This window comes from Mytilus edulis, chromosome 13 (genome assembly GCF_963676685.1).
Source record: "Mytilus edulis chromosome 13, xbMytEdul2.2, whole genome shotgun sequence".
Classification (NCBI taxonomy): domain Eukaryota; kingdom Metazoa; phylum Mollusca; class Bivalvia; order Mytilida; family Mytilidae; genus Mytilus; species Mytilus edulis.
Window position 1 is genome coordinate 36,657,090 of NC_092356.1, and position 15,606 is coordinate 36,672,695.

Here is a 15,606-nt window from a genome sequence, read left to right on the forward strand (position 1 = left end):
TAGTCTATTAGTAGTGAAAAAAGGAGATGTGATATGATTGCAATGAGACAACTTTCTAAATGACTTGGGTAGGTACTGTATGAACTTTAACAATGAGAAAAAATAATACCATATAATCATCTTTACCATCATGATAAAATGTGTAACAAATTCAAATTAAGAAGCCAATGGCCTGATTAATGACAAAAAGGAATAATGAAAAACATTGATGTTTTGTTACATTTTCAAGTTTTTTGTCGAGCCTGCAACTTTTGTTGCAGAAAGCTCGACATAGGGATAGTGATCCGGCGGCGGCGGCGGCTACGGCGGCGGCGTTAGCTAACTTCTTAAAAGGTTTATATTTTAGAAGGTGAAAGACCTGGATGCTTCATACTTTGTATATAGATGCCTCATGTTACGAAGTTTCTGTCAGTCACATGTCCAATGTCCTTGACCTCATTTTCATGGTTCAGTGACCACTTGAAAAAAAAGTTCAGAATTTTTGTAATGTTAAATTCTCTCTTATTATAAGTAATAGGATAACTATATTTGGTATGTGTGTACCTTGCAAGGTCCTCATGCCCGTCAGACAGTTTTCACTTGACCTCGACCTCATTTCATGGATCAGTGAACAAGGTTAAGTTTTGGTGGTCAAGTCCATATCTCAGATACTATAAGCAATAGGGCTAATATATTTGGTGTATGGAAGGACTAGAAGGTGTACATGTCCAACTGGCAGGTGTCATCTGACCTTGACCTCATTTTCATGGTTCAGTGGTTATAGTTAAGTTTTTGTGTTTTGGTCTGTTTTTCTCATACTTTATGCAATAGGTCTACTGTATTTGTTGTATGGAATGATTGTAAGGTGTACATGTCTAGCGGGCAGATGTCATCTGACCTTGACCTCATTTTCATGGTTCAGTGGTCAAAGTTAAGTTTATAAGTTTTGGTCTTTTTATCTAATATTATATGCTAAAGGTCAACTATATTTGGTTTATGGAAATATATTATGATCTATATGTCAGTCCCCCAGGTTTTATTTGACCATGACCTCAATTGCACGGTTCATTGCTCAGTGTTAAGTTTTTGTGTTTTGGTCTATTTTTATTAAACTATAAGTAGTAGGTCAACTATATTTGTTGTATGGAAGCTTTGTTAGCTGTACATGTCTGCCTGGCATGGTTCATTTGACCTTGACCTCATTTTCATGGTTCATTGGTCTTTGTTTAGCTATCTTGGTTAATGTTAAGTTTATGTGACAGTTGTAATAAAGCTTTATGCTTAGGACTATCAACATAATATCAATGATTAGTAAAGAAGGCGAGACATTTCAGTGTGTGCACTCTTGTTGTCATCTAAGGAATTTGCAATTTGTATTCATCGGATGACTTTATTTAATTATGTATAACTTTTCGTGACCCAGGTCGACAAAAACTTCTTTACATGTTGTATCAACAATTATTTTGGAAAGCAAAATATATAAAAAATAAGTGAAATGAATTTGAATTTGAAATGAAAATGGGTATAGTTATGGTGTTCTTAAAAATGCTAGTTAAATCATTAATTTTGAATTTAATTCTTTAACAGAAATATAGACATCAATCCAATGCATTACATTAACATGTATTCTAATTTCAGTCTGTTAGCTTCAACAGTGAAATGACAGAGTTTAGTATTACCAGTCATAATATAACTGAGGTAGAAAGACTACTGCATGAAGTATCCTATATCAACTCCAGACGGTATCCTACACCCGGCAGACGTAATGTTGATATGAGGACTTCTATCTTGTAAGTGATAAAAAAAAAAAAAATTGAAGATGAAAATGTCGACAGCAGAAAATTTATGTATATTTTTACAAAAAATAAAATTTCCATTTTTTGGCCATTTGGAGGAAGTTCAGATAAATCCCTGAAATCCTTAAGAACCGAAGTTGCTGATACGTTCGCATCACAAAAAGATGCAAAAAAGCAAGCAGAAAAATATTACATCATAATTGAATTTTGACCAATTAAGAAACAAGAACAATTGAATTTCATATTAACCAAAGAATAAAACGAAAAACCAGTCTGGCAAAATTGTAACATGGCTAAAATTAAAGAAATGCAATTCTGCTATTTTATCCAAATGTGGACAATGCATATATTCAACCTTTAACTATAAGTTAAGAGACATAAAAGAATATATGCTAATAATTAATTTTGGATGTAACACGTCTTCTGATTGGCTGTCGTTATTTTGTTATTAGCCCATAGACATAAATTAGTCATGTGACCGTGACGTCATCAATGTTTTTTCATGGTTTTCTACGGTTTAAAATGGAATTTAGAATTAAATTATAAGAAATGACTGTAATATTTTTCTGTCTATTCGAAATAACATAAAAAATGTGGTGCACACTGTTAAATAACCAGCTACGCACGTTATTCAGTGTGCACCACATTTTTTATGTTATTTCTTCATAGACAGAAAAAATATTACAGTCATTCCTTGAATAACTAAATTAAGTCTCATAATTTGTTTCAAAAGAATTTTTTGACTGTATTAGAGATTATCTGTTACAACTATTTTGTTTATTTTTCCTTTGATAATTTTTCCAATCATGCTACGTACTGGCTAGAGAAAAAAAAAAGATATATCGCTAGAAACTAATGATACATGTCGTCTGCACTTGCGTGTACGTCCCATAGCATTGTTAATTGATGCCATGTAAAAAAGTGACGTTATCCAATTTTTTCAGCCACATCTCAACTCAAGTCTGTTGATAATCTATAATTACACATTAATTTTTCCAGATGTAAAAAGAAAGAGACAATCCTACCTCTATCTGAGAGTTATATAATGGTACAACAATCTACTCAACCAACCCTGACCATCCAAGGAAAGTCAAATATAGATGCCTCAGTCAAAGATCTCGAAGCTGGACGCAGAGTATTCGAAGATATCGGCATCAATGTCGACATGCATATTCAAGGTGACTTTGTGGATGAAATTTTGGATGATACAAATAATGCGGTTCAGGATGACTTAAATAATCTAAATTATAGAGCTAAAGCTTATAAACTACAGAAGAAATTAGAGAAAAAGTTAAAATCACGTAAGTATGGCTCAGTAACGTAGGGACAAGAAGAACCAAACGTAAGCATTTTCACAACTGTATTCAAGGAATCTGCACAGGGTCAGAACTTGATCTTAAAACCTTACTGAGTACTCAAAATACAAAATTATTGCTTGAAGCACCAAAACAAGAAGTGGTTGAATTCTAAATCTGATTACAATAATTAACACAAAATATTTATGACTGCAATGCCAGAGCTTATTTTATGGTCCAATTTTGTACTTAAATTTTTCAAAAGGTATTTAAAAACATTTTGAAGTTTAAAGTTTTTTCAATAAATTATTTCCTATAAGGATGTGAATAAACAAACACTGAATTGATTATTCCCTGTGCATTTCCTTCGATTTACTAGTGCATGCTTATGTGATGGGGCAGCAAATTCTATAGAGCTTTCTTGCATTTTTCAGTTTAGATTATTATTCTTATGAAAACAGTGCTTTCTGCTTAAATGAATATTTTGGTTTGGTGAATATCTTGTTTTTCAAATGTTTATAGTTTTAGTTTTATGTAATTGTACAGTTTTATACTATTCAATATAACATCATTTTTTTTTTCTTTAAAGTTAAGTTTTTCCTCTTTAAAAAAAAACATGATTTAAATTATGAAAATGTTTGTAACTGGTTTGATCAATATTGCGAAAGATAGTGTTTCAGTATATGATTTTATTCACTTTGTATAATTGCGCAAAATAAAATAGAACAAAATAATAGAAAATTGTTTGAGATAGGTTCTAGAATACATGTATTTTGATAAGAAAAGATCCAAGATTTATATTTGCAACTTTATGTATTAGTGTAATTTCTACTCTTGCAAAATTTAAATTTTGTTAATAACAGTATTAGGATAGATGAAATGTGCATGTTAAGAAGAAAGGTATAATGTATTTTATAGAAAAAACTGTGCCAGACGATGCCTTGCTACTAGACAGATGTACAATTAAAGCAGAGCCTCCACTTGATTTCCACGTAGAACATATGACGGTCCCTGTAGATATCATGACACAATTCAACATGAAGTTAGAATCCAGTGAAACTAACAGTGGATTACAAATTACAAGTAAGTGTTAATGAGAAGACTTGTCATTGAGGTAAATTGGTTAAAGACGTCTTACGATGGACGTCTTACGATGCATTATGTCTTATACTGTGGAATCATTCATTTTCGTTGGACACCAATTTCCGTGTTTTTCGTGGGTACAGGTGAACCTCAAATTCAAATGTTCAACAAATTTCAATATAGGCTTTAGATGCAGATATCAGTAAAATCATGGTATCAAATATCAAAGAAAATGCAAGTTTTTCTCAATCCTTGAAAATTTATACACACGAAAATATTAAATGACTCCACAGTATTCGTTGATTTTATTTTATCTTAAAGGCTTGTATGTAGAATTTTCTAAAACATTGAAATGAAGTTTCCATACAGATGTATTTTTTCTTTCAATTCCAAAATATTTATATCCATGGTAATACATAAATCAAATACAATATGCTTATATTAGTCTACAGTATATTTGATACATAGGTAATATAAAAGTGTAAGATGTTCTACTGTGGTTTCACTATCATTCGTTGGATTTCGTGGGTACAGGTGAACCAGGAATTTAAATGTTCGAAGAATAACAAATTTTCTACCAGGTTTTATGCACACTTTGGCAAAACCAAGAAATTACATCTCCACAAAAAGGCAAGTTTTCTGCAATCCACGAAAATTGGTACCCACGAAAATAAATGAATTCACAGTATGTATTTCTAACAAAAAACCTTTTGTAATTTTCTTTATATATGATTAGTTTTCAATATTGAAAACCTTTCAACATCAATATTTCAAGTGACACTGATGTATATTTTGAATTGTACAGCAAAAGATCTATCATTTATTCTATGTATTCATTTACTTCAAAATCTTACTACTTTCTTGTACAAGAATATCATTTGATCTAATATCTAATATGATTCAATGTTTCCTTATTGACAAATACAGAAATGCTATTATCATCAATAATTAAGTAGTCTGTGACAAACTGTTTGAGGGTTTGTCTGACTGACAAAGAAATTTGACATTTTCTACTATATGTTCAACTAAAAAATTCTTAACATTTCTGTCTGACGGAATGATATTTTGTCGGTCAGACAGAGATTTGGATACGCTGATTTAAGGTGAATTATGAGTCATATGTTTTGTACTACTTCCTGTATAAGAATATTTTATGGTTTTATATCTAGGATATTAAAATTCAAATCATACATTATTTTTCATTCATGATTGATTGTTATTTACATTTTACATTTGTGTGTAATGTTACTGGTCTGAGCTGTGCTAATGCTCAACAGTGTTTGTTTTTCTTATCAATAAACCACTGTAGATGTGGAAAACTTCTCAGATTGTCTTATGTAAAATGTACAAATAATTTGTACAAATCAATGATGAGAAGGGTGCACACATTTAATCTGTTCAAAAGTTTTATGCATGGAAATATGACTCAAGTTGGAATTGGGTTAAATAGTTCCAGTTAATTGGAAGGTTCATATACACAAAAAACATGAAAAAAGTCAGTATAATTATGTCATCTGTTATTGTCTCGCCTTGACGGAGTAAAAAAGCAAGATATATAGGTATGCTGTTTCTGGTGGGGGTGATGGCAGCGTCAACAATGTATTAGTTTGTGATTAGGTCTAGTTTATGGTGAACCACAAGTGGTAGGTTAATCATATTTGGTATGCAGTTATATAAGCATTGGCACATCTCATTTCCATGGAGATTATTTGGCCCTGCCCCCTCAGTCATGGTCTATTTACTTCAAAACTTTTGCTTATTTTACATGTATTAGTTTGTGATTAGGTCAGTTTATGGGGACCATAAGTGGTAGATCAATCATATTTGGTATGCAGTTATATAGTTATATAGGCATTGGCACGTCTCATTTCCATGGAGATTATTTGGCCCTGCCCCCTCAGTCATGGTCTATTTACTTCAAAACTTTTGCTTATTTTACATGTATTAGTTTGTGATTAGGTCAGTTTATGGGGGACCACAAGTGGTAGGTTAATGATATTTGGTATTCAGTTATATAAGCATTGGCACATCTCATTTCCATGGAGATTATTTGGCCCTGCCCCCTCAGTCATGGTCTATTTACTATAAAACTTATGCTTATTTTACATGTATTATTTTGTGACTAGGTCAGTTTATGGGGAACCACAAGTGACCGGTCAATGATAATTGGTATGTAGTTGTGTGAGCATGGGTATACCTCATTTCTATGGAAATAATTTGGCTCCACCCCTTTAGTCATGGTCTATTGACTGAAATTTTTTCTGAGTTATCATATATAAGTTTGTGATTAGGTCAATTCAAGGGGAAACATTAGTGGTAGGATGATGTTACTTGGTATGCAGTTTTGTAAGCATTGGCACATCTCATTTCCATGGAGATAATTTAGCTACGCCCCCGTAGTCGTGGTTTATTGAATTTGAACCTTTTGCTTATTTTACATGTATTAGTTTGTGGTTAGGTCAGTTTATGGGAAACCACAAGTGGTAGGTCAATGATATTTGGTATGTAGTTGTGTAAGCATCGGTATACCTCATTTCTATGGAGATAATTTGGCTCCGCCCCCTTAGTCATGGTCTATTGACTTTGAAATTTTTTCTGAGTTATTATGTATTAGTTTGTGATTAGGTCAATTCAAGGGGAACCATTAGTGGTAGGCCAATGTGAATTGGTATTCAGTTCTATAAGCATTGGCACATCTTATTTCCATGGAGAATACTTGGCCTTACCCCTCAACCACGCCCACAGTCTAATGACTTTGAAACTTATCTTTGTTTACATGTATTAGTTTGTGATTAGATCAGTTTAAGATGAACGGCTAAAATGTTAATGATATTTGGTATGCAAATTTATTGGCATTTGCAAGCATGGTATCCATAGAGATTATATAGCACCACCCACTCTTATTGACTTTGAAACTTTTCTATAGTTTACTAGTTGATGTTTGTATTTAGATTTTGGAACGACTTATAATAAGTCAATGGTCATGATGGTATTTGGTATGCAGTTGTATAAGCATTGACACATCTTATTTACATGGATTGTTTAGCTATGTAACTCAGTCATGGTTATTAACTTTGAATATTTTCATAACTTGTGTAAGATGTTATAATATTGCTATTTTGATTTTCAACATTTGCACAATCAAAATTACAAAAAGGCGAGACATATCTCTGTGATAACAGTTTATTTAAAAAAAAGGTTGGATGTCTGCATTGAGCATTAGAATGAATTCTAGTCAGTTTAATATACAATTATGGCCTGTTGAAAAGGTGAATATCCAAAATTGTCACACAAGAAGGTTATTTTAATGAGGGGGCAGCATGAAGTGAAATAACTTTTAAGGGTTGACAATTTTGGATATTTATCGATTCTAAGGGGCCACAATTGTTTTATTATACCGAACAAACAGTGGGTGGGCATTTTGAACACTTACTATATTCTTTACATAACAAACAGTGTCAGTGAAACACAAGCTGACGTATTCAGAAATTACATTTGTGTTCTAGAATTTCTCGACTGTACAACAAAGGTAGAATCTTTATTGTAAAATATTGATGGCCCTGAAAAGGACTGTTTATAAGATATATCATCAGCTGCTGGCACTCTATTCATGCCTAAACATTATTTCCACGTCCCTCCATGGGCTTATAGTGTAACGTGAACGCTGCCATTTTGTTTATTTACGTCTGTGACATCATTTTTATGGGAGATAACTCCAGTGCAAATCAAGGAACTGAAAAGGTTATTCGCCGGTGAATAATAAGGTTATTCTGCGCTAATGTACATTTTTAGGGTTATTCTCCCTTCCTTGAAATTAAATGAAAATTACCTGAATTTTTCAATGTCACGTGATAAGGTGTTACCCAATAGAATTGTTTGTAATATATGTAAGGTATAATAATAACTCTTATATGTTGAAGATGACAGCAGGTGATCAGCAGTTGGAACGTTCTTGTTAACATAAATAACAACCCAAAAAACATGTTTTTAATAATTGAATATTTGAAAACTTTGTTTTGATATTGAGTTGTTTATTACAGATGCTGACAAGATGAAGAATTATGAGTTGGTACTCCAAGGAGTGACCTATGTCCATAGTAATGCTGAAATGTTAAGCAGCAGAAAGTTTGTACTCAGCTGTTCATCACAGAATGGTAGATTTATCAGCAATGATTTTCTCATTAAGGCAAGTGTAGAAGAAGGAACTTAAGGATGTTCGCTTGTCATGTTTTGGAATTTTTGTCTGATTTTGGAAATCCTCTGGTTTTATCCATTTGAATGTCTTAAAAATTTTAGCCCATTGACCCCCATTTTTCGTTGTATAAATCTTTTACATGTATAATTATAAGCCATTTGTAAAAGTCTTGTAAAATCTTAGTTATTTTTTAACAGTTTTTGAGACCTTAACTTGTCAATGATAAAGCTAGGAAAAATCAAGACAGAACATTTTCCTGCCAAAATTCCAATGGCTAATATCTCGAAAACAAGCACATTGACCTCTATATTTTTTTTGCTTTTTTGCTTCCTCGATTACTCCCCTGTCAATATATATACTAGTGTTATGGAAATCTATTTATTTTGAAACTGAGTAGCGAACTTCCTTAAAACAAGGAATTATTTGATCATTGAATAATTTTGAATTCTGAAAACTAACCCAACTAAGGATCATGGCTAAGGTTAATTTTACTTTCACTATCATTTCAGTATGAACTAACTTGCCCTATTTTGTTGGGTTAGTTTTTATCAAACATTTCAAATCAATTTTTCAGAATTCAAAATTATTCCAGATTCAAATAATTCCTTGTTTTAACAGCGTTTGAATGCAAGCACATTAAGTATGTATGTTTCTAGTATCTAATGAAAAAATAAAGATGCTGTTTTAAAAAATATAAAATTTATATATTTAAAACTTGTTCATCACTGAAAATGTTTTATGCACATACAATTCTCCTTTCCTGAAGTAAACCAAGTCCCTTTTGTCTTGGAACATAGAAAACATAAAAAAATTCAACTATTTTTATTACAGGAAGGTCTTATCAGGCAAAAACAGGTAAAAAAAAACATTCTTCTCAGATTTTCTTAATCATCCAGACATGACTACCCATATCTTTATTATGTATGTCAATTTGAAATCATGCAATTATTTTGTGCCTATCCCATTATTTAATGATGATTTAATTTGGTTGATAACAGGTTGTAGCTATGCACCAGGAACCAGTTCAGCCAGTAGCTGCCCATGCTGAGAAATCTGTACAACATGTACAACAATCACAACACATGAACATGCCAGTCAACTCTATGGGAATGGTCAATAGTTCTTCTCCAAGTATGTATACATTGTAGTTCTTCTCCAAGTATGTATACATTGTTAGGATATTGAAATCGTGGATAGTCAGTGGAAATATGAAATTTAAACAATTAGCATTTTACTTTTAATGCTGAAGCAAGTTTTTAAAAGAATAGCTTTTGCCTTTATAGTAACTACCAATTATTTTCTTATAAATCATTTCGATTGTGTACTTCCAAAATATCAAAATTCATGCTAAATAGTAAATTCTAAGAAACAAGAACAGCTAATCTTGGTTTACTGTGTGGTTTGCTTTTTTTGTAAATTACAAATTACTTGACGTGTATTTTTTCATTTCAATCAAGATTTTCAAAAAAAGTTTGATTCTGTTGATGAAAAAATCTCTAACCAAATGTTTACCTAATCAAATTCCTATTAGATCAGTGAACTAAATTTAATTTAGGTTGCTGAATTACTGAAGCCTTGTTGCTGACGTTGCATCATTTATATTTCAGATGTTGGTATGGTTGCTATCATTGTTGTGTGTGTTGGTTTTCTCATGTTTATGATTATCTTGGGAGTAATCAGGATAAGAGCTACACATAGGAAGACACAAGTCGTACAAGTCGAAGACAAATTAGATATGGAATGGGATAATACTGAACTAAATATCACAGAGAATCCAATGGAGAAAGAGGTATTATTTGTAGTAACATTATACATGTGTTAGGATATTCCATACTAAATCAGTATTATATCTTTTTGTCCTCCGCATATAACAGGCATTCAGATAACTTGAAACATTAAATATATTGCAAATTGCTGTCAGGTCCTCAAAACTCCAGTAAGACAATTTTTAAAAAGTTTTAAAGAAAAAATATTTCTTTTTAGTTATTGCCTTTGCACAAAACAGATAGAATATGTGCAGTGCAGGGACATTAGAACACTGTTATTTCATTTATTATAGGAATTGTTTAATAAATACTTATAATCAATGTCTTGTTAGTGATTTAACTTTCCAAACTACAATACTGTAAATTCACAAATTATTGCGATTTTGTCATTTTGGCCCTAAATGCGATTTTAATTTTTACGATTTAAAGAAAAATCCTGTTTAAAATTCATATAAAATATTTCAGAATGCGAGTTTAATTTATTGCGTTTACAACTCTGTATCATTTTTCACAATAATAAAAACCTGGCATTAATTTCTGAATTTACAGTAATTGCATACCAAACTGTTCCATATGACAGGAATACTACAGATATATATGCAGCATACATGACCTCTAAATACAAAGTTGTATAAGTAGTTCATCTACAGTGTAACTCATTCATAAATAACAACTTGAGATTGGTTTATTACTAAGGAGAACATTGGCGTATCCAAAGAGGGGGGGGGGGGGGGGTTCCGGGGGTTGGTCGATCAATGCATTTGAATGGGGACATATAGCTGGACCCCCCCCCCCTTTATCCTGGTTGGGAACCCCCTTCTGGCTGGATCCACCCCTGGAGTATTTGCATTATTGACTTTATTTTTGATTCAAATTTCTGTGTTTTAACACCACTTTTAAGCACCTCTTTTGGGCTATTTCGTAGCAGCCAGTCTTTATTGATGGAGGGAGCCAGAGTGCCTGTAGAAAACCATCACCTTCAATAAGAATACAAACAAAGAGTCAAGTGCACCTGGACGAGTGAGGTTCGATCTCACAACCTCAGTGTGACTGGTTAGTAATTACATCATTTCCTACTAAGACCACTCCCCCACTGAGAAATAGGTTTTATATTTCTCAGAATTTAAATACAACAACTGCTTCCTACCAATAGTCTATTTTATTTTTTCCAGGTATTTGATTATGAAGAAGAAGTAAGAAAGCCATTGCAGGATGACAGTGATTCAGACGATGATATCAGTAGTTACCATGACAACAGTGATAGCTCTGGGGAGGAGGAGGAAACAGAAAGAAAACAGAAAATGGGCGATTTAGAATGGGACGATTCTACTATGTCCATTTAAATACTGTTACATTGTTTTGTTGAACTGTTATCAGCATATTGAGAAATTTGTAATCTTTCTTTTTAAACCATGTGAAAGTTTTATTATTATATAATTTGTTCACTTTTTGGGCATTGGGTAACAAAAACGAACAAAGTGCACAATTTTTGTTAAAGCTTAACGGTAAGCTGTTGGATTGTTTGTAAAATGACAATAAGATTTTGTGAAGGTCAATTCGTGTCCAGTTGAAAAAAAAACTGTCCATATTTAGCAAAGAACTTGTTTTGAATGATTAATGGTGCTTATTGTTTGTACTTATTCACAACTATTTTATTCATTCAAACAATTCATGTGTTAATACAAATGAAAAGGACATAAATTCCTGGCCATATCTATAGAATTATCCTTGGACATAACTCATTGATATTTTCAATTTTTACTATGCTTTACATGGTTGAAATGATAATTGATGAAATAAAAATATATTTGGCAGAGTAAAAATATGGTGGAATATATTAACATCAAATAAGGCATAATAATGTATTTATAGTGTCTAATATTGATATGCTTCTACACAATGGTTTTATAACAAGAAATTTTGGGAGGGGGAGGGACTAATTTGAATTGTTTTTATAAAGAATATTTTTATCATTCATTTTTATACATTTCATAAATCATAATTGAATCATAAAATATATATGTGTTGCACACCATTATATGTTACAATAGAACACTCGCTTGTACATTTGCTTTCTTTTCAAAGCACAAACTATGATAACAACTGTATTTGGACTATTTTCATGTGCATTTATCTTCACAATTTATGTACTAGAGTACCACATGTACTTTATGGTTCAAAGTTCATTAAAAGTAAGTTAATGTGAAATAAAAACTGCTAATAAAAACAGAATACAATGAAGATTTGGATATTTTTAAGACTGAGTTTTAAATGGAATCATCTGAACAAACCACTAGTTAAAATCCTACAATATAAACATGCAGGAATGATTGTTACAGCAAAGTCTCATAAATAAATTGACTACGAGGATCTATTTAGGTTTCAATGGTTTAAATGAAGTTATATGTAAAGAGACAATCTGTAGCTAAAGGTCATTCTACTAAAATCTGATAGAAAATTATAATTTTCATAGTTTGTGCTTTGAAAATTTGTACATTAGAGAAACAGAGAGTACAGTTATCTTTATATCATTTTATTTATTATAGTGCTTTAATTTTTTTGTAAATAATTATTGTTCAGAGTATGACTGATAAATATTTGTAAATTGTCTTGTTTCACATTGTTTACAGTTGAGTGAGGGGGAAATAATGCTGCAAAAAATTCTACATGTAAATAACATGTTTATTTTTATCATTTAATATCCATTGTTAAAAGATGAATACTTAAAGTGACTGTAATGTATTTAGTCAAATACCATTTGACATTGTAAGAACTCCATAACCGTTCAGTGAATCACTTTATATAAATAAATATTTAAAAACAAGGCAAATATAACTTCAAGACAACAATGCTGAAAGCTAACTGATACCTATACAAAGAAAATTCTTAAATGTTGAAGGTATAAAAAGTTTTTAAAAAAAATTGCTTTTATAAAATTTGAATGGAAATTAAAACAAAGAAGATTACAGCAGCATATTAATGTTTTCATCAACGATTTTTTTATTATTGTTTTTATCATTGTTTCATAACATTTCCAAGTTTTTCTTATGTACAAAGTAAGAATTTAATTAACCTTTTTCTCAAAGACGGGTGATCAATTCAACAGCATCAATATATATAACTGCTCATGATGGATTTTAGACAATTTAGCTCTGTTAAATTTACAATACATAATAATTACAGTTATAGCGCAAATCATCTGAAAGCTTTTATGCTTTTGAAAACACCCCAACCCATCATAACACTCATGAAGAAATAATATAACTATTGATATAATAACAACATAAATAACACTCTTCATTTGTGTTATTTAGATAAAACTTGATTATAAAAAATTAAACTCCATGTGGTGAACCAACGCCTGTGTGAATCATTTCGTTAGAGTCCCTGAAGTGGATACCTTGGTATGCAGGGTTGTCAAATTATGCAAATAAATGCAACATAAAATAATACCCAAAATTGACAACTGTTACAACACTTCGAAGTGTTGTTGTCAATTTTGGGTATTGATTATAAAAAGTACACTCTAAGACTAAGATAAAAAATCCCTGTATAGATTTAAACTTTTATAACATAGAATGTTATATCAAATGGGAATGCTATTTTTAGATTTTAGTTTTGTTTAAATTGCTCACTTATCTCTCAGAAGCAATGAGCTGCAATCAAAATTTTTATCTTTTGTAAATAATTTCCAGGAACACATTCCTCACAAATGCAGAACTTGTTAAGGTGTAAAATTATATAAAAAAAGTTAAATAAACATATCAATTACTTTTGCTTTACATTCCTATGTTTTATTGCTTCATAGATTTTAGAGCTATTGAGGAGAAAATTTGATTATAGAAATTATTGAAATTTAGATAGTATACTGCATGCCAAAATAAATTGTTGACAAATAACAATATGAGACCGATTTTGTATAGAAGTGTGCAATAATATTTCTTATCTTATTTACACTTTGCTATAGGCAATAAGAAGAAAAATAGTTGAATTCAAAATTATTTTAAAAGAAATATTTATTTCATCTTTGAATAAATAATAGGAGATTATGTCAATATACTAACTGCATTGATAAGGATAGTTATTAATTTTTCTCACATTATTTTGTCTTTTTTTACTTCCTGATAGGGATAACTTAGACTTGATTGAAATAAATAACATTTATACATAAATCATCGTCAATGTGATAATTGTTCAGTGTTGTGACTTTTGTGTATTTTTATTTGTTCTGTGTACATTGTTTAAACAGGTTGTATGTAAATAAAATATGACCACTGGCACAGTGGCAGGATACAATTTGTTATTATTACCATAACCCAATTTTTAACCTCTTCTAATGATTTTTTATTATTTTCTTAAACTAGCATAATGACTTTTGAATTTATGAATACCAGTTTTCTTATTATGGTGCGATATATTGTCAGTCACACTGGTAGGCAAATTTATAGGATAAAAAATTTGGTAAAAAGTTATACATTTGTACTGGCTTGATTGTTGATGCTTAATCAGAGTCAGAAAAAAGGAGAGCTTAGGAATTTATTTAAGATAAAAAGTATAAGCCATACAAACAAATAATGTGAAATGGAATGTTCTTGTATTTCCTTTCTTGTGCAATATATAGCTGAATACAACATAGTTTGTATCTGAAAGTGAAAAAAACATGCAATTCATTTTAGAAAAGCTAGAGTTAGCCCCCATTTTTTATGAGTCATGGTTACATTTTATAGCATAAATTGCAGCATAAAAAGTCTTTCAGTTGCTTTGTCACAACTTTATCATTGAGACATTTGTTTTGAAAAGTTTGTTTGTTTTAAGCAGAGAAAAAATTCATAAAATGGTAATATTCCAGAACTTTCTTTTGAAATTAGATACATGCACTAATAAACTACCTAAAAAATGTGTTGTAAAAAAAACTTATTAATGGTTGAAACTATTAACTTTAAGATTTGTAACACTAATGCTACTGTTTTCTGTCTTGAAAGATGATACCAAATTATTTGTGATATTTAAGTTTCTCTATGTTTAAAGGGTATAAGGATCATTCAAAATTTGTGTTTCAGATGTAATTTTTTACTTGTTAGATTTTTTCCTTGTACCAAATAAAGTACCAAATTAAAGAAAAAACCTCATTGGAAATTATATAAGATATGTATAGTTTTAAAGTAATAGGTGCCAGCTATTTTTGTTACTGGTCAATTTATTTTATTTTTAGCTTACAAACTGCCATAATGAAATAAATGTTTATTTGAAGACATTTTTATGGCCTTCTTTCTGTTAGTATTTTAAAATAAGTTATCTACCTCCCCAATACTTGTAAAAAGCTAAAGATATATGATTACTTTCAAGCTGTATTGATTTGAATTGCTGTAGAGCAACAATTGAAAAACTTTTAAGTGGACAAAACCAAGCCATGATCTCTATGTTACTAACATGATTGATTTTATAAGCCTGTTCAATTCGTTGTATGGAAAAATTTCAGATCATTATTGTTC

General features: G+C 30.8%; 1 protein-coding gene across 2 annotated transcripts in view; it reads left to right on the forward strand.

Annotated features, from left to right (window-relative positions):
• Positions 1 to 15,238, forward strand: part of LOC139500586 (calsyntenin-1-like) — a 50,089-nt gene extending 34,851 nt beyond the window's left edge. The window contains exons 11-17 of one of the 2 annotated variants that reach the window (XM_071289341.1): positions 1,618 to 1,769; positions 2,775 to 3,076; positions 3,989 to 4,153; positions 8,194 to 8,339; positions 9,347 to 9,479; positions 9,956 to 10,137; positions 11,287 to 15,238. In XM_071289341.1, the coding sequence (XP_071145442.1) occupies positions 1,618 to 1,769; positions 2,775 to 3,076; positions 3,989 to 4,153; positions 8,194 to 8,339; positions 9,347 to 9,479; positions 9,956 to 10,137; positions 11,287 to 11,457 (1,251 nt within the window). In that variant the 3' untranslated portion in view covers positions 11,458 to 15,238. The remainder of the gene's footprint in view (positions 1 to 1,617; positions 1,770 to 2,774; positions 3,077 to 3,988; positions 4,154 to 8,193; positions 8,340 to 9,346; positions 9,480 to 9,955; positions 10,138 to 11,286) is intronic. The other variant, XM_071289342.1, reaches the window with a different exon arrangement.
• The last annotated feature ends 368 nt before the right edge of the window (positions 15,239 to 15,606 follow it).